At 42.5% G+C, this 22,900-nt stretch overlaps 1 protein-coding gene across 1 annotated transcript in view; it reads right to left on the minus strand.

The window, feature by feature from the left end:
- Positions 1-16,263: 16,263 nt before the first annotated feature.
- The window catches only part of SLC41A2 (solute carrier family 41 member 2), a 39,377-nt gene continuing 32,740 nt past the window's right edge, over positions 16,264-22,900 (minus strand). The window contains exon 11 of the mRNA XM_033162017.1: positions 16,264-17,160. Coding sequence (XP_033017908.1) covers positions 16,975-17,160 — 186 coding nt within the window. The 3' untranslated portion in view covers positions 16,264-16,974. The remainder of the gene's footprint in view (positions 17,161-22,900) is intronic.

Raw genomic sequence — 22,900 nt, forward strand, 5'->3', positions numbered from 1 at the left:
GAAGTGGACTGCCTTACTCAGTCTCTCCACCCTTAAAAGAGCCAGTCCAATATTAAGCCAGACACTTCAGAGCATTACAACCACCTCCCAACCTCACATTAAAGGAAACTGCAATGAAATAAACGATGCACACAATGAATCTGATGGGGAAACCAAGTCCTTTAGAGATGGTGGTTTTTCCATCAGATTCATCTAATTTGACCCCCACAGTGCTCAGATTTTGTTATTTCTTCAGGGACCCCCTTGCACGTACAACACTCCTTTGCAACACCATTGTCCTTTCTCATCTCCCTGTATCTTGGGCCCAGTGTCCTCCCTGGCTTCCTGCAAAGTTGGCACCTGTGCTCAACCCAGCCTTCAGAGAAGGCACCAGCAAAATGATTGGGAAGGGGTGTGACTATGCTGCATACACCCTACCCCTAATGCCACGTTCCATCCATGACATGTGCTCCAAAACAAAGAACATCCTGCAACTGAAGACATTATCGTTGGTTTCCCATAAGGCAGAGACAAGGATGAGTGACTCCAGCTCCCATCAGCCCCTGCCAGAATGGCCAATGGTCAGGGGTAATGGGAGTTGCAGTAGAACAACACCTAGAGGGCCGCAGGTTTCTTATTCCTACTGTATCCTAATGAGTGAACCAGCACCATGTTCTGAACTATTGCAACATTTTTAGGTTCCCATTGCAAATATGAAATGACATTTAGGGTGGATCCCTGCGATCCAAAATACCTGCACAAAACCAAATACCCTACAAAGGAGCAATTTTATCAGAACACCATACGTGTGTTATAGCATCAGCCTTGAAAGGGACAGCTAGAGTTGATTAATAATATATATGTACATGCATAATATTTAAAGTCTGTGACTGAAAGAAATGTGAATGTATCTTGTAGAGAGCAAAATTTTCAAATCTCTACTTTGCCAGACATGATGTTTCATATCATCAAGGTGGATGAGAGGTGATAAATACTATCGATAGTAATATTATTTAAGGCTGCAGTGGCTAGTCGGCTGAATGGTTAGATGGACCAATTGATTTTAAATTGGTTAATTACAAAAATATGTCCCAATTAATTGGGCTGCAGCTTTTAAAAAAAAATGTAGATTTTAATAAAAAGTACTTACACAGACGTAGGTAGCAAGCAACAGTCTTAGAAGAAGCATTTCTACAATCTATATAGAAGCCTTCTATGGTGAGCCTCGTGGTTGGCTTGAGAACAATTTGAGAATTTTTTTGAGAACAGATCAGAAAAAACAATGTGTTTTCAAATCCAATGATTTATGAAGATTAACTAATTGGCTGGACAGTCCTAATATATTGTAACATGTAGTAGCCCAACATGTTGTTGAAAATATTAGGGATTTTGAGTTTCCAGCTCAGTTTTCCGGAGGAAAAATAAAATTAAAGAGTAGACTCATAAAAACCGTGAAGGAATTGTAGAGTTGGACACCGAGGGTCAATTAGTCAAACCCCTAAATAGCCTAGTTAAAGAACAGCATTTCAAGTGCTCAGAGCTCTTCACATCTGTTATCTCAGTCGTGCCATGCGGTGAATTTTTTCCTAGGGGAACAGTTAGGGCCAGAGGACACCTGCTTGCAAGGGCGATTGGGGAGGGCGGTCGTCATGCACACAATCATCTTCCCCCCCCCCCAAGCAGGCAGAGGCTTCCTGGGCTTTGGGAAGATCTAAGTGCCAGGAACATTGAGGGGACTAGCTTAGTCCCCCTGGCCGCACACCATGATCTCAGTAATTGTACAGCACTGTAGTAAGAGAGACTGGTACTTCAAGCAGTGGCAGAGCTTCATGCTCCGGCACTGGGGGGTGAGAGAGCAGGCGGGGGCATGGCTGGCGGCATCCTGGGGGCGTGTGATGAGCGCCACCTGCAGGGGGTGTGGTGCCCATCACGGGGGGGCAGCCACGATGGCACCCCACCGGGGATTGTGCGTGCCGGGGCAGGTGCGCTCTCCCCTCTTCCTCCGCCAGTGACTTCAAGAGTCAACTTGTGGCACATTTGGTAAGCAGAGCGCCTGATCCTAAGACCTATTTTGTAGGAGTGGCTGAGGGTTGTTGGGTGTAGCAACATGCTGGCACTTCGACTTAGCACCATGTCACCAAGAGGATACCAGGTATCAATGATTTGAGCGGGGCAGTCCATCATATGCAGAGTCTGGATGAGAAGAGAATGAGGGGCCTAAAAGCAAAGCAAATCATAATCAGAAATTCCAATGCCTCAAGCAAAGATCTAAAGTTCAAAAAAATGTGTTCAATCCAAGTATCATTGGAGAAAGACATTGTTCTGGTGATACTACTGTCACAGGGAATGGTTCCAAAGGTGTGATATGAAAACTGCAGCCTGCAAAAAGTCACAGGAGCTGGCTCCATCTGTGAAGCTGGTTCACAGGTGCTGACTGGCACCTCGACTGAGTCGCAGCAAAGAACCTTGAGGAAGAGAGTGATGGAGTCTCTTTCAGTGCTGCCACCCTGTCTTTGTCGCTGACTTTGGCTACTTCAGATATTGCCACCCTCTGTTCTTCAACATATTGCTTGACAGTGTCTGGTGAGAGGACTGATACCAGTAAAACTCCTTGCAAAACTCAGGTTGTGTACAAACTATCCATTGAAGCATATTCGAAACGCATTCTTACCCTCAAATAACTTTGGGCACTGTAGTTTACCCTCGCAGAGTTTCAGTTCCAGCATCCCTAGATGAACTTACAGTGCCCAAGAATGCTTTGCGGGGATGAGAACATACTTTAAATGCACTAGTATGTGCAGAGGCACAATCAGCAGAATGGGGCAACAGAGTCCTGGACTGGTGTTAGAGTAGATTGTGCCATGCCTGTGCCAGGCTGCGGGGAGTGGGGGATTTGGGAGTGCTCCTTATGTAAGCAGACTAACAAACCCACTCTTATTTTCTGAATACGCAGAGAAAACTTTACACAGCCAGGGCAGAGATTCACCAGTCCTTTCCTGATGTTTTATGTGCAGGAATAGGAATGGACAATCCATCATTTTCCATTTCCCATTTTCTTGTCTTAAATTTGGTTCATCCTGCTTTGGCATATGTTTGTGAATGTTTGAATGAAAAAAGCCTGCCATGAAATTCACAACTTATTCAAGTGCATTCTTCCTGATATTATTTTTTTTTTTTAATGCAGTTTTGCTAGTATGTGCATTTTTTGTAAGTGGTTTCCCCCAGATGGAACACATTTTTGTATTCCTTCCAGTAGCACCTTAGAGCGACAACTAAGTTGTTCCTTGGTATGAGCTTAAGTGTGCATGCACATGAAAGCTCATACCAAGAACAAACTTAGTTGGTCTCTAAGGTGCTACTGGAAGAATTTCTTATTTCATTTTGTTTTGACTAGGCAGACCAACACGGCTACTACCTGTAACTGGAACATTTTTGTTTGTTTTATTTTCACTCATATGCATATTTTTGCATGGACTTTCCAAAGTTTCAGTGTCTTTTTCATATGCAGTTCTTTGGCTGGAGAACTGCCTCAAAAATGAGAGCGAAGTGTGAATTTCAAGGAGAACTTTGGTTGCTTTGTGTGTCATTTTGGAAAGTGCAGATTTGGGAAGTTTGCATTAAAGTGTGAACCAAATGAATTTATCCCTGCTCCTTGCAGGCCTGTAAAAACAAAACTATATAAACGAAATTCAAAAATGAACTGGAGGTGTGGAACACTCTCTTATCCAGTAGATATTGTTCTGTGTGAGATGGCAAATTGCTTTTAAAAAATTATTTTTTAATTGAATTTTTTTCAGATTTTGAAATTTACAAGCAATTGCCAAACAACCAAAAATAAAAGAGAATTCCATAAATTCCCATGGACTTCCCTCCTCCCCTTTGTGGGTCCTTATGTTAACTTTTTTTCTTCCTGCATCCTCTATTAATCCAATTCCATTACAACCATAGTCCAATGTTAAAACTACAAGTGTCATTTCCGAGTCCTACTAATAATTTTAATTGTTTACAATGATTTTTAAGGTAAATATATATTTCCCCATTTCTTATTGAAACTCTCATCAGTTAATTCAATCAGTGCGATAGCAAATGTGATACGATGAGTAGCATATTGTCTTGAAGTTGTTTTAACAGGCAATTATAGTTTATTCATTACAAATTAAAGGGAGTATGGCCATTCTGCCAGTGAACAGCACTGCAAAGTTTGCTTATTGTTTAGTTCTATTTACTTATGAGATGCCCAACTGAGTAGGCAACAAGTGAACTCTTTATGATGCAGTGCACTGTTTTTTTAATCTGTGGCGGCTGTTTTGACAGAGATCAGGAGGAAAAATATACCATAGGAAGAATAAATTGATATTCTTTACAGTCTCATCTGTATTGTTTGCCGTGGAGCACAAAAAAAAGAAGGCAAAAAAAAAAAAAAAAAAGAAAAAGAGGAATAGGATTCCATTTTTGAGCAGGAGGTGATATCAAACGCCTTTTGCTTGTCAGTATTGCACTCTAAACTGTCACTACAGGGGAGAAAAATTAGAGTGGTTCAAATAAAAGGTTGGCTTTTGTTGTTCTCTAAACAAAGCGTTACTTTGGGATTGGCAAAGTGTCCCCCCTCAAAACAGACTTGTTTATAACGTAACTGGCTGAACCAGATCTTCCCAGATCTTAAAGGTTAGGGGGGGAATTGACCCCGTAGATGAAATGTGTGTGTGTGTGTGTGTGTGTGTGTGTGTTGTGTGAGAGAGAGAGAGAGAGAGAGGAGAGAGGAGAGAGAATTAAGAAATCTCATGGCTGGAGTAAATTGCAGAGTTCTTTCCCATTTCAACTTTAACTTAAAAGCATGGTTGAGTGGCTTTTTAGACCTTGACCCCCTACTGTTTTCTCTGTTGTGGTTTTAGTCTCATGATGTTGTTTTAGCTTGCTTTGTTTTGTTTTGTTTTTAAATGTACACCACCCAGAAAACCTGTTGTTAATGGACAATACAATAAAAGAAGAGAAAATGTGAGCAGATGCATAAATGCAATGCTCAGGAGACAGGGTCTCTGCAAGATGGGAAAGAGCTTTAAAACGGGCCTTCTGCATGTGACTGCTTAATGCAAACATGTTCCTCAGCAGAATGAGACTGCAGCATGAAGTGTTCTCCATCTGCCAAGGTTGTAGGGTTTCCAGATCTCCAGGGCCCCTCCATGTGGCAAGTGGAGGAGGACTTGAACCTCCTGGTTTGTGAGAGTGCCTTTCATAGCAGAAATTTACTAAGAAGATTGTATTCTTATTTATAAAAATTTGTATACTACCCAAAGAGCACAGGTTGGTTCACAACATAAAAATACAAAACGAGAACACAAAATACACAATAAAACAAAAATGCAGCTTGGAACCTTCAGCTCAGCAGGAGCCGGCCACAAATTATAGCATAGACACTCGAGGGTGGGTCTGCTCTCCTCCTCTCCCAATTAACCTTCATTACCAGGGCCCGTCCAATGACATCGCTGGAGGCCGCCCCTAGGTGACAATTCAGGGTCTGGGGTGCTCCTGATCTGGTGTGTGTGTGTGTGTGTGTGTGTGTGTGTGTGGAGTCTGTTGTGCATGGGGATGTGAGTCACAGAAGGTGCATAGCAAAGGCCTCTCACAGATCCTGCTCTGTTCCCCTCCGCAACTTTTCCTCCTCCTACCAATAATTCAACTGTTCATTTCTTTTTTTAAAAAAAAATCCAGAACGATGAACTTGTTTCTCTTGTGTATTTCTTCAAAAGGATAGGTTGTGGGTGTTTATACAACGTGTTTGTGATGTTTTCCCATTTTCCTTGTGTGCGTTTCCTTCAAAGGCAGTGAATTTTCATGTTGACTTTATGTCCCCAAACTGCAGGATAGACACTGGCGGAGGAAGAGGGGGGCGGGGGAGCGTACCACCCCCGGCACCACAATCCTAGTGGGGTGCCATCGTGGCTGGCTCTCCCCACTGGGTGCCACGCCCCCACAGGTACTGGGCCATGCCCCCTGGACGTGCACTACACCCCTGCAGGGTGGTGCACCACACCCCCAGAACACGCACCATGCCCCTGAAGACAGCGCACCACGCCACGCCTCCAGGATGCACGCCACGCCCCGGGGTGCACGCCAGCCAGCCCCCACCTGCTCTCCATCCCCAGTGCCAGAGCATGAAGCTCTGCTACTGAAGATAGAGCCCCTCTAGATGGGAGCAAGGTATTTGTCTGGATGCAGACATGAGGCCTGGGACACTAGGAGTAATCCATCATAGCTCTTTGATGAAATCCCGTCACGTTCTGAGTGAGTCAGAGTGACCCAAAAGGGAAGGGACTGCCTTCTCACATTATTTAGCAAAGTCCCTTGCACAGCAGGTGCAACTCTGTGTAGGAAATCACTCACCAAACAAATGGTTGCAATGGGTTAAAGCAGGAGTGGGGAACCTGAGACCTTCAGATGATGTTGAACCACAATTTCCATCCTCCTCCTTGATCATTGGCTATGCTGGCTGGCAACTAATAGAGTCTGTCTTGTAGAGGACAAGATCCCCGGTGCTGGAATAAGTAGAATGGGCGCTCAAGTTCAGAGATGTGCAGTGCAATCTTATGCATATTCAGAGAGAAATTGAGTTCAGTGTGTACAGGATGGCAGCCTTGGGTACCAAACTGTAGATAGTTAACCTCAGTAGATATGTGTTCTCCCTGTTATCTCTCTTTCATTTGTTTATTGCCATCATTAACATGCTGAAATATGTCTCCCTTGGGTGATGGTCTCCCTTAGGACAGCTACATTGCAAGGAAAGTGGTGGGCATAATCCAGGCAAACAAAGCTTTACAGAGTAGAGGGCTTCTCTCCCATCAGCCACAGCAGTTTCTGTAGGTGGCAAGTGGACTCTCCAGGCTTGGCATCAGCACATGGCATTGTTCGGCAACTGCTTGGGACACAGCAAGTGGAAGAGCCCACCATAGATGGCTGTGCTGGGCACCAGATGACTTGAGTCTGGGAACCACCATTGTAATTTCCCACAATGACTCTGAGATATCATCAGTTCAAGGCTTTGTGAGTTATTAGTAGTCAGGGCTGGGGTGCCACCATTTTAATTTCCCACAATGCCTCAAACCGGCACTGTGTTGGGAGCCTTGTGGGAAATTACAATGGCGACACACCAGCAAGCACTAGTTAGAGCATTTTTGGCTGCCACTACTTCCAAGCATGTTTACTAAGCAGCTCATTGGCATAGGCATTGTACATTTTGCTAAGGTTCTCATCAAAATGGCAGTCATCCCTGCCTATCCCTTTCTGGCCACCATCTTGCTTAACTGACTGCATTCTGCTTCTTACGTTTGTCTGCAGCATCATGGAACACAGGGACTACAGCACAGAGATAACATTAGGAAGTGATATCATTACTTTTAAAGTTCTATGACCCTTTGCATCTTGCGAACTGTTGCCCATTCCTGTGCTGTTTCCCCCCCTTTAACTGCCTCTATCAGACTTCCCCATTTTGCCACAAAACATATTTATCTCTCTGCCCCCACCCCTTCAGCAAAACAAAGCAAAATGGGAAGTTATTTCCATTAGTACACACTCTCATATTTAAATCCCTTTGCATTTCAGCATATTACTAAAAATGTGTTCAAATGTGTTAGCATTTCTCTAGAGCCAGCCCTACCATTAGGTAGAGGAGGCAACTGCTTCAGACAGCAAGTGTTAAGAGCCTTGGTAGTCAGTTCTGTGTGGCCCGGCTACTCAGCCTGCCCTTCACCCCCTAAGCTACCTGCTGGCTGCCCTCAGATGTTGATGGAGGCAGCCAGTGTGATCAGCTTCCATCTGTGGACATCTGGGAGGAAAAGGCATCTTGCTTTTCACCTCATCTCAGACTGCAAAATGTCTGAGCCTTGCATTTCTGCGTAATATTTTTGAAGGATCTAACCAAATGTTATCTACTGCAACTGGCATGTAAGGTGATGCACAGACCAAGAGCTTTTGAAGGCAATTGACCCCTCCGAAGGTTAAGTATTGAAAGCTGCACTATTTTCAGGTACAAAAGGGAATGTCCTTAAAATTACTCTTGTTACAGAGAGTGTTATTTTCTTACATGCATGAACAATACAAAATGTGTACATATAATTTAACATCTATGTGGGGGTTTGACTTCTTTTTTTTACCTATTTGTATGCAGTAGAAGGCTTGTTGTAGGAAAAGCATATCTGAATATACTGATAATAAAAAAGAAGCTAAGTTATACATTGCCAACACAAATGTTAACTGCTTATGAATTGTTCCTTTACACAAACACACACACACAAAGCCATTCAAGCCTGATTATTTTTCTAAGTAACTTCAATTAAATTGAAGAAAATAATTGAAACGTGTGTGCGTTTTTATTGCATGTGATATTTCCCACATACTCAGCTCTCAAAATTATTCATGGTGTGCGGAACGTAGCTAGAGAAAATCCCACCCTCCTTCATAATACTAGAACCAGTGGCGTAGCATGGGTTGCCAGTGTCCGGGCCGCAGAGAGTGAGGGGGGGAGGGAAGGAGATGCCATACACATGTGCATTTAACTGCCTAACAGTGCCTGTGTCATCCAGGAGACTGCAGCCACATAGATAAGAAAAGAAGAGTCATTCCATTGTCTGGAGAGGTCCCTTCCTGGTTTGCATGGAAAAGTCATTTTTAATGGAGCCCAGCAACGGAAGCACACAGCTATATTGAGGCAGCACCAGGTGTTGAAATCTTGTGCCCCTAACAATTTTGCACCCGGGGCAGCTGCCCCTGTGCCACCCCACACTCACCACCAACTAGAACCCAGGGACATTGAATGAAGCTGAATGACTCAGTAGGACAGAGAAAAGAAATGACTTCTTCACATAGCGCAGTTAAACTACAGAATTTGCTCCCAGAAGAGGCAGTGACAGCCACCAAATTAGATAGCTTCAAAAGAGGATTAGACAAATTCATGGAGAAGGCTATCAGTCCATGATGACTAGGCTCTACCTCCACTTTCAGAAGGAGTATGCATCTGAGTATCAGTTGCTGGAATCTTAGATAGGTAACATGTTATTGGCCTACAGCGCCTATCATCCCTGAGCATTGATAATGCTGACTGGGATTTGTAGGCCAACACTGGACAGCTACAGGTTCCCTAACTGCTGCTGCTTTAAATGTCCCCCCCCCTTAACTAGACACCTAGGTATTCTTGTGACTTCTCACCATTGTCTTCCACCCTGAATCTTCAAGAGCAAGATTGGTCCTAAACTGAAGTGATGTGGATGCCTTAAAAAAAAAAAAAAAAAGATACAGGAAGATTTACTTGCATGTGTTGACATGTCTCCTACCATGTTGTGATTTAAAATTTGGTGCTATTTAAAACTCTATAGAGTTCGAGGTGTTTAATAGAGCAGGGGTCGTGGGGTGTGGAGACGTTCCTGTGCCAGCAATGGCAGACTTTTGAAAGGCTTTCTGACCTTTAAATTGCCACGATAGACCACACAGCTCAATTCTTTCCCCATCCATATTCCACATCTGATTTTATGCAGGGAAGAGAAAGACATTCCAGGAGTCTGAATGATAGCAGCGCTCTGTTCATATTTATCTTCATGAGTGAAAATGGTAATTTGTAAATGTTCCTGCCATGCCCGAGTTATTGCTACATTTGTCTTCAATCAAACGGCGCTGCATAATGGATTGGCCATCTTGTATTAAATGTACATTATTACTTTGGTATAAAATGTTATTAGAGTGAATGCAATAAGCTTTTATGTGCAATTTGTATAGCAGAAAATGATTTTAAAAATGTAGCTTTGCAGTATGGAGAAATGAAATGACAAGAAATTTGCTGATCAGATATTTCCTCCCCCCCCCCTGCCCCGAAAAGTCTAATAGCTTCAGAGAAGGAAATGAAATTTAGACAGGGGGACATAAAATAGTTTAGAAATAGGGTGCAATCACAGAAATAGCATACCTGGCATATGAGGAACAGTTACACTGCCTCACCTATGAACTTTTAGGATTATAGAATCCTAAAACTGGAAAGATCAAATATCATCCCTAGATGTAGGCTTACATGCACATAACATTTGGGGCAAATAAATGAATCCACACTCCTATAAATATTTTACTCACTATTTCTGCCCTGCTTTGTTAAGAACAAGATGCATACATGCTTTCCGTAGAGAAGAATAAATTTGCATGTATAAAAACCTGGCTTAGGTATCAAGACTATGACTGATCCAGTTTAGCTTCCTGTGCTCTTTGAAATCGCCCTGCACAACTTACTCCATGGCCCATTTTAGCAATTAGGACTTGATCTCACTGCCTCTCTCCACCTGCTCACACAGGCACTGATCCACATGCAGCGCAGCACTCCTTTTGCCATGACACCTCCCCATCCTCACCTCCATAGGTAGCCCTTTTGCACACAGAGAGTTGCATTTGAAGAAAGGCTGCAAAAACAGCCAAGTGCTCTGCAGTAAGACCAAAATGGATTTCCCCTCAGAATTTGGAAGTGTCATTTTTGCTACCCAGCTCCCCCTTGGATGTTCTTTGCTGCTATTTTGATCTGCTACTTCGATTAACCAGCTCTCCCCACCACCACCACCACCATGGTAGCACTTCAAAACTGCTAAGAAGTGACCCTCTGCTCTTCTGTTCTCCAAGTGAGACAGGTTCCCAAACATTCCACCTGCCCTCCCTCAGCCCCTCAAATCCAGACCTAAGCTGCTCCTGCCTGCATGGCAGTTCCCTATTGTCTTCCCCTATTTCTCCTTTGCTGTTGCTCTCGTTGCCAGGCAACAGGAATGGGCCCGGCATGTGAGAGAAGCACTGAGCAATTACCTTCCAAGTTGTTAGCATCAATGTGCTTAGGTAAGATAAGGGAACTTCAGAAGATCAAAAACAATCCACAACTCTACCGTCTTGGACAACCTATGGGGGAATGCTCATGGGGCTGTAGAGAAGGAGGCTCGTGAAAATGTTTGCGATTATGCTGTTTGCATAAATGCATATATTTCACTTGGAGAGTAGAGTGTTTCAGGAAATTGGATCTGGGAGTTATTTTTCCATAGATGTGTCAGCTCCCACCACGTCACATAACGACCAAAAATACATCTGCAGATATTATCGAATCAATGTAGATCCAGATTTTAAGCTTATGTCCTTGAATAATGAAGTACTTGTGTGTTGAAACAGAAACTTTTGAATCCTGCTATTTCTGTCTATCGGTTAGGGCGAGTCATTGGATTGGCAGGACTGTTTCACTGATCTCTCCGGCTGTCCAATTTGCTAACTTTTCACAGTAGAGTTTGCTGGTACAGAGTGAGAAAACTATGCCCACTTTGCTCCTGCTGTAGCTACTACCAGAAACTAAGCCACAATTTGTCTTAACACTGCCAAAACCCAGGCTCACTGTTCGTTGCCTCCAAACTAACCACAAACTGTAAAACAGGCTTCCTCAAACACGGCCCTCCAGATGTTTTGAGACTACAATTCCCATCATCCCTGGCCACTGGTCCTGCTAGCTAGGGATCATGGGAGTTGTAGGCCAAAAACATCTGGAGGGCAGGGTTTGAGGAAGCCTGCAGAGCAAACCTTTGTTGCAGCTCATGGTTTGTTTGGAGACAGACAAACCTCAAGCCTGGGTTCAGATATAATGCCTAACTATGGCCTAACTCCAGGTAACTCAGCAGGAGCAGGGAAGGATCAAAGCAGCCACAATTTTTCTTTGTGAACCAACACACTGCACATTCACCTGTAAACCATGGCTGAGATTGCCTATGGTTTAAAGTGGGGGGTACAGACAAAGCCAATGGAGTCGCATCCTTACTTTGTGTCCCACAATTAAGCATAACTGTGTTTAAAAAAGTGATGATGTGTGAATCAAACCATTGCAAGCATGCTGTCAACCTTACCACATCATGCCTGAGATTTACTTCACAGGGAGCTCCGTTTCAATTTCAGGAGGTATAACATTTCCCAGTGGCGCATATTAATTGTGGCAAAGTGTGCTGCAATTGTAGAGTTGTAATCTTAAACATTAATGTAATGTCATAAGCGCTTAGGTGAAAAAGTTCTAAATATTTATTAAGACATGTAAATGTTTAAAGTACAATTTCAATACCAAAGAATAAACCTGATCTATTCTCTGTGCTATTCTGTTGCAGTCTTACAATGTTTTGCCAACTTGAAGAGTGTCCCAGTTGCTGCGGCAATCAATTCTTATTTACTCAAACACCCCAATTCTTTGATAAACCAGACACTTTTGATATCAAAGGGAGACACTCCATTGGTTGCCATGACCATCTTTATCCATCCAAAGGCCACCATTTCCCAGGAAATGATCCACCATGGCAGGTCTAACAAACCATGTTTGCAGGCCAACATAAAGCAAAATTATGGTGTGACTACGAAGATATGTTCTGGATATATTATAATATTGGCATAATCTAGGCAACCACATAGTTCGCAACTAGACCTAGAATCAAAATAAAATTGTCCAATATCAAAAGGATGAATAAAATAACTTGAAGCAGGTCTCAGGGAGATTGCTGGGTATGGTTCATTCACCTGTGGTCTCTCTGATAATATTATTATTATTATTATTATATATTATTATTATATTATTATTATTATACCCCACCCATCTGGCCGGGTCCCCAGCCACTGGGCGGCCTCCAACAAATACCAAAATACAATACAAAGTCACAAATTAAAAACTTCCTAAACAGGGCTGCCTTCAGGTATTTCTAAATGACAGGTAGTTGTTTATCTCTCTGACCCCTGATGGGAGGGCGTTCCACAGGGCGGGCGCCACTACCGAGAAGGCCCTCTGTCTGGTTCCCTGTAGCTTTGCTTCTCGCAGTGAGGGAACCGCCAGAAGGCCCTTGGTGCTGGATCTCAGTGTCCAGGGCTGAATGATGGGGGTGGAGACGCCTTCAGGTATACAGGACCGAGGCCGTTTAGGGCTTTAAAGGTCAACACCAACACTTTGAATTGTGCTCGGAAACGTACTGGGAGCCAATGCAGATCTCTCAGGACCGGTTGTATGTGGTCCCGGCGGCCACTCCCAGTCACCAGTCTAGCTGCCGCATTCTGGATTAATTGCAGTTTCTGGGTCACCTTCAAAGGTAGCCCACATAGAGCGCATTGCAGTAGTCCAAGCGGGAGATAACCATGTGATTATGCTGTATGCTATTCTGGGCACTTTTAGTATTAAGAGTCAGCCACATCCAGCATTCAATAACAAATGAAAGACCTAATATCTCTAGCTAACAGCAATTGCAGGTGAAACACTCTGCTTCTAGCTTTCCTCAAGACCTTCAGCCCACCAACACTGCACACATCCCCATTCCTGTCCTGCTCAGGCCCTCCTTTGGATATGTGATCATAACTGGGAATGAGAATGAACCTATAAGTTGTCACACTAACTGAGCCAAGCTTGTGTGTTTGTGGAAGAGATTAGTTGCAGAAAAGAAGTCCCAACCTTTGCATCTTATCCTTCTTCTGCAGGGCACCAGCAAGCTATAAAATAATTATTAGAGAACTGTAGGGCTCTGATATAAAGGGAACTTTACAGTAAGTACAATATGGCCAAATCAAGTCCTCGCATGAGACTTTTAAAAGGTATTCTTTGCATTAATGTTCTACCTGAAAACCCACTTCACACATAATGCCTATGGTACACTTAATGGCAGATGGTTTGCAGTGGTGTCCAAACTTTTTTCAAAGAGGGCCAGATTTGATGAAGTGAAGGGCCGCGGGCCGACCAAAGTTGTTAACCTTTTTAGGATTGAAGTTTTTGAGCTTTTTTATGATTTTACCCCAAAGTTGTTGAGTTTTTTTTAGGATTGATGCTGAGGTTGAGGTATGTTAGGATTTTATCCCAGGAAATAAACTGCCATAAGGGCCAAATTAAACCGACCAGTGGGCCCGAATTAGGCCCCAAAACAAACTTTCGACATGCCTGGTTTAGAGGTTGCTGGTGCTGCCATACACACCTCCCTGGCAATTGCTGCTTACCTTTCCTTATATTTCAGGTTAATAGTGTGACAGAATGTTATTCTGGTTTGGTACAGGTATATTGAGTACATCTTAGGCACCAGCATACACAAATCTTGCCCCAAACAATTTAAAGTAGTACATACACTAAATGGATAGTGATATATTAAAAACAGAAGGAATTTATTGTATTTTTCTCAGAAGCTCTGGGTTTGGTTCCAAAAAAAAAAACACTTTTAAATTCCATCACCTCTTCAAACATTAAAATATTTTTCATCAGGCCGTAATTCCAATAAAGGTAGCTCAACCAGAATTAAGCTTAATTGCTTCTAGATCTATATCCCCAAATAAAAGGATTCTGAGTTATCAGCAGCTGCTTTTTAAAACAAAATGAATAGGAGTGCTATCTACAGTACTACAGACAATGTGCCATTCTGATTAATGCTAATACAGACTAAGGGGAACAAGGGAACCTAGAGGACAGTCCAATTTCCTTCACAATTCTGAAAATATTTTATGTGCTAGCCTTGCAATTCCAGCAGCAAAGCAGTCCGGTCATAATTATGCAAAAGCTTTTAATGCTTTTAATGTGTGGGAAAAGTTATTCATGTATGGTTTCAATTAGAAAGCCAAACAGCTGCCAGCATCTTGAACTTCTTGAAGATGAGGGTACTCAGCGAGCAAACTAGGCCTATGAACTTTCTGGGGGGGCTATATCATAAAAAGTCAGCATGTGAAAACTGGGGTCTGTACATAACTTTCACTGCCTAATTTGCATATCCACATTTGAATAAATCAACTAGATGTAACTTGGATATCTGAAAAGCGATCCATCTTGTGCAAATTCCACTGATGCTATTGGGAAGTGCAAATTCCCATTCATTACAATGAGCTTGTGTGGCTACATTCGTGGTTTGTGGGGGGGGGAGCGGTTGCTTGCATGGTTTAAAAAGTTATTTGCTTCGTTTATAGAACACCCAAGGCAGCACACAAGCCAACCATAAACTGGGTAATCTTCCACCAAATCCCCACATTCCAATTACAAAATAAGCGATAGGACTGTAAAGTTTGGGGTATAACATATATGCTGCAGAGCTGCATTACACAAATGAATAGCGCTAACTAGTGATGGGCATTTCAGGAACTGCAACCTGCCTGAAAGTTCCGTACTACAATGGGAAAATGATTTTCTTTTCTTTTTAACAGATATTTTGAAACACAAAACCTGAAATGGTGCAGACACGATGGGAAATTCATTTCTTTATCAGTGTGCCAAAGGCACTAGTCAACAGTAGTACTGGTGATTGATCACCCATAATCATTATTTAACAAGCCATTGATGCATCACACAATGATTATACTGGGATATCTGTGGGCAATGGAACATTTTCTAGACCAAACTCTTTGGTTTTATTTCTCCAGTTATGAATTTCCCCAGTTTGAGTGCTGGGGAAAATTTCTTTAGAATGGCACTGTTCTGTTTGAAAGACGCCTGAATCCCCCAGAATGTTATGAGTAGAAACCCCAATCTTATTTTGCAGTAGGGGTACAATCCTATGAACCCTGCGAGGTTATTCCAGGAACTATAGGACATTGCAGACCTGAGCAAAGGAGGTCCATCCTGAGACACTTCCTCAATGCAGATGTAGAAACCTCCATGGCTGGTGCTCTGATGGGGACAGGGAGGGATGGGACATGTTAGGGATGTACTGAGGGAGGATCTGGGATCTCTGGGATCCAAATTCCTTCCATCCCTGATATTACCCACCCCGCCAACAATGGAGTGAAAAGACACCAGCTCTGGAACTGGCGTGCTTATTTCTCTCTGACCTCCTGTCCTTGCAGAAACCCAGCAGAAATTTAAAAGACAATATCTGCCAGAGATTCTTAAAGACTAGATCTTCTGGAAGGCTAGAAACTTCTTAAAGAATAGATCTGCCAGAGATTCCCCCCCCCTGCCTCCATAGGATTGCTCTATCCAATGAACAATCTCACACATCTTTACTCAGAAGCAAGTCCCACTGAGTACAGTGGGGCTTACCCCCAAAAGTAAGAGCATACAGGACTGCAGACTAAAATTCCAGTTGCCACTCACTGGGTGTAACTGTGTGGCAGAACTACTTGGCTGAATATGTCCAAGGTTTCCTTCTCTTCGACTATTTCTTAAATTAAAAAAAAAAACAACAACTTCACCAATTCTCTCTCATCAGGATCTATATTGCAGTTCCCCCATAATTACATCTCAAAAGCCCCACTTTTTCTTCTTAATTTCCAATACTTTACAATAAACCGCAAAAGACAAAATTGAACATTTTAAAACTGTGCCATTGAACCTTTTAAAATACAATCATTAATACAACATTAACGTCCATGCATGATAGTACTGAGTTATCTCTGTTAGAAACTTCTTTCCCACTTTCAGCTGATTAAACAAGTTTTTGGAATAGACGCTGCTTTATTCTGTCTCACCTGTGACTAAAAAGGAGTGTTGAATACCCTGTAGAATGTCTTGCTCGAACTTTTCTTTATTACATGCACAAATCATCTGTTTTACTTATTTAGCAAATGGTGTCTGATTCCGGAAGATTTAACTATAACTGTGAACCCATTATAAGTTGAAATGCAGTCAGGCTGTTCACTGAAAAGTAAATTTGTGAGGAAGAGACACACCAGTGGTTAAGTCACATCTTTCTGCTACTAATTGCCCATAAGCTACGTTTCTGGACTTTGTTTCTTGGTACAATACTGGCTGGCCTTTCCCTTTCTGTGACCAGCAAGAAACAACCACACTCCCCTGCAGTGTAAAAAACATTTAAAGCCTATTTTCACACTTCCACGTCGTCCCCCCTTGTAAAATTAAGGCGGTTTGATATCAATGCCACCTTTAAGTTACCATAATATCCGAATTCAACCACTGTTTTGAGGTCCTTCTTCAGATGAAATGGTAAGCCAAGTGGTTGTCTCCTGTTTGTCATCTTCATCTAATGGGATCAGCTAGTGTGCTTGTCTGCATTATTAGTCTCCTACATCTCCATCTCTATCACCAATGAGCCACAGAAAGTGAAAACTCATGGCAAGTAAGGCAGTTCCAAGAAGATCACCAAGAGCAGTAAGGTAAGGGATAGAAAAACTGTCCGGGTCTTTCCCTTTTTTCCAGAAGTGGTGAACCATCCAGTCAGCAATCCATAGCAATGTAAACACCTATGGCAAAATGAAAAATATATATATAAATCACGTTGACATGATATCTATGGCAGCATCTGAAACCCACTATTTCTGCTAACTTATTTGAATAGAAAGGCTGAGTTCATGGTTCTTTATATATTTTGCAAAGATTGCCTGTAGGCTAAAAAATAGACAAGATTAAGATTTAAATCAATTTGGACCTTCAGGAAATAAAGACCTATAACCAAGCTGTTCCTGTATCGAAACACACAAAGATTTCCTGAGTCCAAAACAATTTAAAAAGCGGGCACGTCCACTGTGATTTTTGGTATACAGACTCAATGTTTCAAATACCGTTTTGAAAGCGTGCGTTTTCTTAAACATTATTTAAATAGCTAAAATGGAAAATTAGATGTTACAGTATTAGGCACACTGAAATAATTTAATACTTCTAAGAGAATCCCTACCTTTGATTTTTTACTACAAAATAATTTTTAAGATGTAACCATATGGTTTTCAAATTAGCAATTTTCTGTCCCTTTTTTCCATTATGAAATATGTATAAGTTATTCGGATACATATCCTGCTTAAAAGGCTGCTCTGTAGCTAAGCTAATTATGCATGTGCTAGGTGCGCTCCTCTCTGCAAACCAAACAAATATATTTGAAAGCCACATGTTTTTTGGAAGAGCTGTCAGATTCTTTGAGGCAGCTCCTCTTTTACGGAAGCACGCAGAGAGCAAGCCTAGGGACAGTGATGGCCGGCCTTTCAAATCCCCTTGCAGACCATTACTTCCGTCTCTTGGCTCAAGACATAAACGTGGCCAGTATCTGGAAGGATACATGGGGAATTGTTATAATTTAGCTCTCTTATTTCCGTGGGCCAACACCACAACATTAGCAAAGAAGATCAAAGGGCAAATCTGTCCCCCTCTGCCAAGACGGAAGTTGTGCAGGTTGTGGAGGACCAGAGTGGGTGGGAAAGATTGTGGAAACAGATGTGACAAGTGGGAACATGCAGTGGCATTTCGGGGCAGAAATTGTATTACTTGGGGGGGGGAAAATTATTAGAAATACTAATAAAGAGGAGTCTAAGCTAACTAAAGCACATACCACTGTGTCATTTTTCTAAAAATGCTTTTGAAACTGAAGTTTCACATTCAAATATATTCCTGACTGCTCAGGACATTTGAAAAGCGGGGCATGAAAACAGAAACACTGGAGGCAAGGTGATTGAAATGTTGCTTGTCCTTGGGTAGAAAAGAAAAGCAAACTTGAAGGAAAGCAAATATTTATACTACACAAAATGTAGGATTTTCTGCCTTCCTATTGTCCCAAAGAACCAAAAGCCTTAGGCCACATTTGAACATTATGTGAAACCATGGTTTAGCATAATACAAACCACAATGAGCCGTGCCCCTTCCTCTCCCCTTCCCTTGCATGTCTCCCACTTCTGATTAACAGTGTTTTGTTGCACTGTCCAGACTAACAACAACTATTAATATTATATTAGCTAGTTTAAAACAAGGCAACATCAAAGCATTTTTTCTGAAGCTGTCTGGTTTAAGTGAACCATAGTTAATGTTAACCACAGTTCTGGTCCAGGCAATGCAGCAAACCGTGATTACCATATACTTGAGTATAAGCCTAGGTTTTCAGCACATTTTTGTGCTGAAAAAGCTGCCCTCGGCTTATACTAGAGTGAGGCAGGCGGTGGGGGCGGCGAGAAAGAAGCCCTTTCTCTCCACTCGTGCCGCCATCACCCGCTCACCCCAGTCAACCATTCCTTAAGAAGTGTACAAGAACGGTGGTTCTTTACTCTCCCCAGGCAGCTTGTTCCATTCCTGAACTGCTCATATAAATGCAAACTTTAGACCCCAGAAGACAGAAAGCCTATCAGTTAAGGAAGTATTAAAACCCCACAGGTGCTCACTTTCCCTGGCTCCTGCTTAAACAGGACAGGATCCCAGCCTTCTCTGTATAACACAAGGGAACATTGCGCTGTGGGTTAAACCACAGAGCCCTAGGGCTTGCCGATCAGAAGAATGGCGGTTCGAATCCCCGTGACGGGGTGAGCTCCACAGCGGCAAAGGAGGAAGAGGAAGGAGCAGCCCGAAGGGCTGCTTTCGGGCTGCTTGTTCCTCCTCCTCCTCCTCCACAGCAGCAAAGGTGAACCGGCTTATACACGAGTCAATAAACTTTCCCAGGTTTTTGTGGGAAAATTAGGTGCCTCGGCTTATATTCGGGTCGGCTTATACTCGAGTATATACGGTAATTAGAATTAGAAGCAAAGTTTTGAACTCCTTTTGGCAACATGAGAGGAGGGGAGGTGGCGTGTGGGAGCCTGAGGTTTGCTGTGGCTTGTTCACACCACACTACACTATGGTTTAGAACAATTTGTAAGGAGACAGCACAAATACACCTCCTTAATATTTTTCCAACCCCAAAACCCAATGAAGTGAGCCTGTGTGTATACAACTCACACTTTTGCCTTGCCTTAAGCTTCCATTTTATAATACAGTCGTACCTCGTGTTTCAAATGCTGCGTGTTGTGTTTGTCATGGGTTACAAACGCGCCGAACCCAGAAGTACCGGAATGGTTACTTCCGGGTTCGGCGGTTTTGCGCATGCGCAGACACACAAAATGACGTCACGTGCATGCGCAGAAGCGGCAAATCGTGTCACGCACATGCGCAGAAGTGGCGCTTCAGGATGCGGACCTTTCAGGTTACGAACGGGGCTCTGGAACGGATCCCGTTCGCAACCACAGGTACCACTGTATTGTATATGCACCAATTTGGTACCAATATTAATAAGTAGTTCTAAGTTTTTTGTTTTGTCTGCAGTCATGCACAATTCTATTCCCTGGTGGGAAAAGAGAACTGGCACAATTACTAGCAGAAACCCACTGAACTCTGCCCAGTTCTGGTCTCCCTTATGTTCTGTGCTTTTCTATTCCTGTTATGAATATCAGGTTGTTATCTCACATCTCAGCTGCCTCTAAAACTAGTGATGCTGTTGTCTAAGGTGGTTCATTCGTCCTTCACACTGAGTAACGCTTTGGACCACTGATCAATTTATCTATGTTTTCCCATTATTTCAGTTTTCATCAAAAAAATATAGCAGATCTGTACCTCTGTATTCTAAAAACATGAAGAAGAACCAAACCCGGGTTGTTGTGTAACTAATGTAGTCCAGAACTGGAATTAGATTAAAATGCAGCTCAGTCTTAAGACAGATTCAGATAGTAGTTCATTAATATACAGTTACAGGTAGGTAGCGTAAACAAAATAAAATAAAAAATTCCTTCCAGTAGCACCTTAGAGACCAACTAGTTTGTTCTTGGTATGAGCTTTCGTGTGCAGTCTCTAAGGTGCTACTGGAAGGAATTTTTTTACATTAATATACAGTTAGTCCTCAGAAAGTGAGTTTAAACAGTGGATTTCTACACATTAAATCGGCTTTGCAAATGGTAAAACAAGCTTGCAACCCACAATGAACTGTTTCTCATGACACAATCAGTCAGACCATGCAGAGTTTGGGTTGCCATATGGTCCAAACTGGGACTCATGGCTAAGTCCTCTTCTCCCTAACTAGGAATCCTAGGCAAGGTTTGCCAAATATCCTAGCTCAACTGACTTGCAGAAAAATATTCAGGACATGAAGAGTTAGAGCTTTTCCACACTTACCTTTTGCCCTGCTCTTTCCAGGCACAGGTCCACACTTAAAAACTCTTCCAAGCATTTCCCCCACAAAAAGCTGCTCTTTGGTGCTCAATCTGAGCAAATGTCAATTCAGGTTTCTGTGGACTGTTGTTTGCTCCAATCAAGCTTCAAAAAAGTGGGTTTTCTGCAGCAAAAAAATAGGCTGCTTGGACACTGAGCTTTAATGTGCAGGTGGTGCTTGGAAAGAGTGGAGAAAAAGTAAGTGTGGCCCTTACTGTCAGAATACTAGAACAGTCCTCATCAGGGCAATAAACAGAGATAATAGGCTGTCTTTACATAGCTGAAGCAACAATGGTCAACACAAATGTGCTCTTATTATGCTTTTGTTAATTTTTCTTCTCAAAATGTATCACCATCTGCTTTTCGAATTTTGCTTTAAGCCAATTTAAGGGATAAATGTTCCCAATGATATTTAACTGCCAGGGTCTAAACAGAGTGTTGTTTTTAACAGAGAGGGCTGGCAACTAATCTAATGAATTCTCTGACTTACAAGAGAAGGAATATTCAAAACGTGCTGTTTGCAGGGCAACACAATTTTGATTCTTAGTGGATACAATCAATTTTATTTTACCCTGCCAAATTTATTGGGCAATAATGTCTAGAGTTTCCCATTACTTGTTTATTCCCAGAGTCCTTAACACAACTGTGTTCTGAGATTTTGCCTCGGAGGTGTGAAAATTCCAGAGCGCTCTTTACTGGCTCAGCAGGAACCCGAAGTACAGAGGCTGCCTTTGAAAGTCACAAACCCTGAATCACAAAACTGACGGCTTCCTTACTCCAGTCTGGCCTTCAGTCTGATGATGGCTGACAAGTCTGAAAATGAAGTCTTTTTCTTTATACCCAGCTGAATATAGTTCAAGCAGGCTGTATTTTATTATTATTTTCACTAAAAAAAAAAAGTATCGTTCAATCATATATACAGCTGTCTCAGAGAGGTTTGTCCTTTTTATAAAGAATACATCAATCACTTGAACTTATAACGTTTTTTGGAGAATAGTTTGTATTCCACTCCAGCACTGCAGATGGATCCAGTTAATTCAACAAATAGGGAACATATTGTTTAAACAAGCACATAAGCTATATATAAGCCAAGCACATAAGCTATATATATATATATATATATATATATAGTGATGCAAACACATTTTGTGAGGGAATCGTGCATTGTACCTGGGGCCACAGGGTTCCGTTACTAAACTGGTACAGGTTGTTTTTTTGATACCATGCCAAGTATTTAATATTCTTCTAAAATAGGCTCTTAGCCAGGAAAAAAAATAGTTGCACAGAAGTTTCACTGAAATCCACAGAAAAATTATTTATCTGTTCAGGAATGTAGGAAGTTGCTTTCTATGTAGGAAGCCGAGGACCTGGAATGTAAAGGTAAAAGGCAAAGGACCCCTGGATGGTTAAGCCCAGTCAAAGGCGACTCATCTTGCTTTCAGGCTGAGGGATCCAGCGTTTGTCCATAGACAGCTTTCCGGATCATGTGGCCAGCATGGCTAAACAGCTTCTGCCGCAACGGGACACCGTGACGGAAGCCAGAGCGCACAGAAATGCCGTTACCTTCCCGCTGTAGCGGTACCTATTTATCTACTTGCACTGGTGTGCTTTCCAACTGCTAGGTTGGCAGGAGCTGAGACAGAGAAACAGGAGCTCACTCAGTCGTGGGGATTCGAATTGCCGACCTTCTGATTGGCAAGCCCAAGAGACCCAGTGGTTTAGACCACAGCGCCACCCGCATCCCAGACCTGGAATGTAATACTCATTCCACAGTTGTACGAAATCCATGTTTTAGCATGGCAGCTTCTACACTTTGGAACTCCCTGCCTGTTTATATGAGGTAGGCATGTAAACTGTACTCTTTGCTGTACTCTTTTTGGCAGGTATGAGACTAATGCTTAGAGGCTGCAATAGGCTGGATAAGGACCAGAAAATTGAGACTGAATCCTGATAACACATGAGTACTTTTAGAAGGCAATTCTTTTGCTGGGAACTGGGAAGATGATCTGCCCTTGACAGTCACACTTCCCTGAAGGAGCAGGTGTGCAGGCT

Source organism: Lacerta agilis, chromosome 10 (assembly GCF_009819535.1).
Source record: "Lacerta agilis isolate rLacAgi1 chromosome 10, rLacAgi1.pri, whole genome shotgun sequence".
Classification (NCBI taxonomy): domain Eukaryota; kingdom Metazoa; phylum Chordata; class Lepidosauria; order Squamata; family Lacertidae; genus Lacerta; species Lacerta agilis.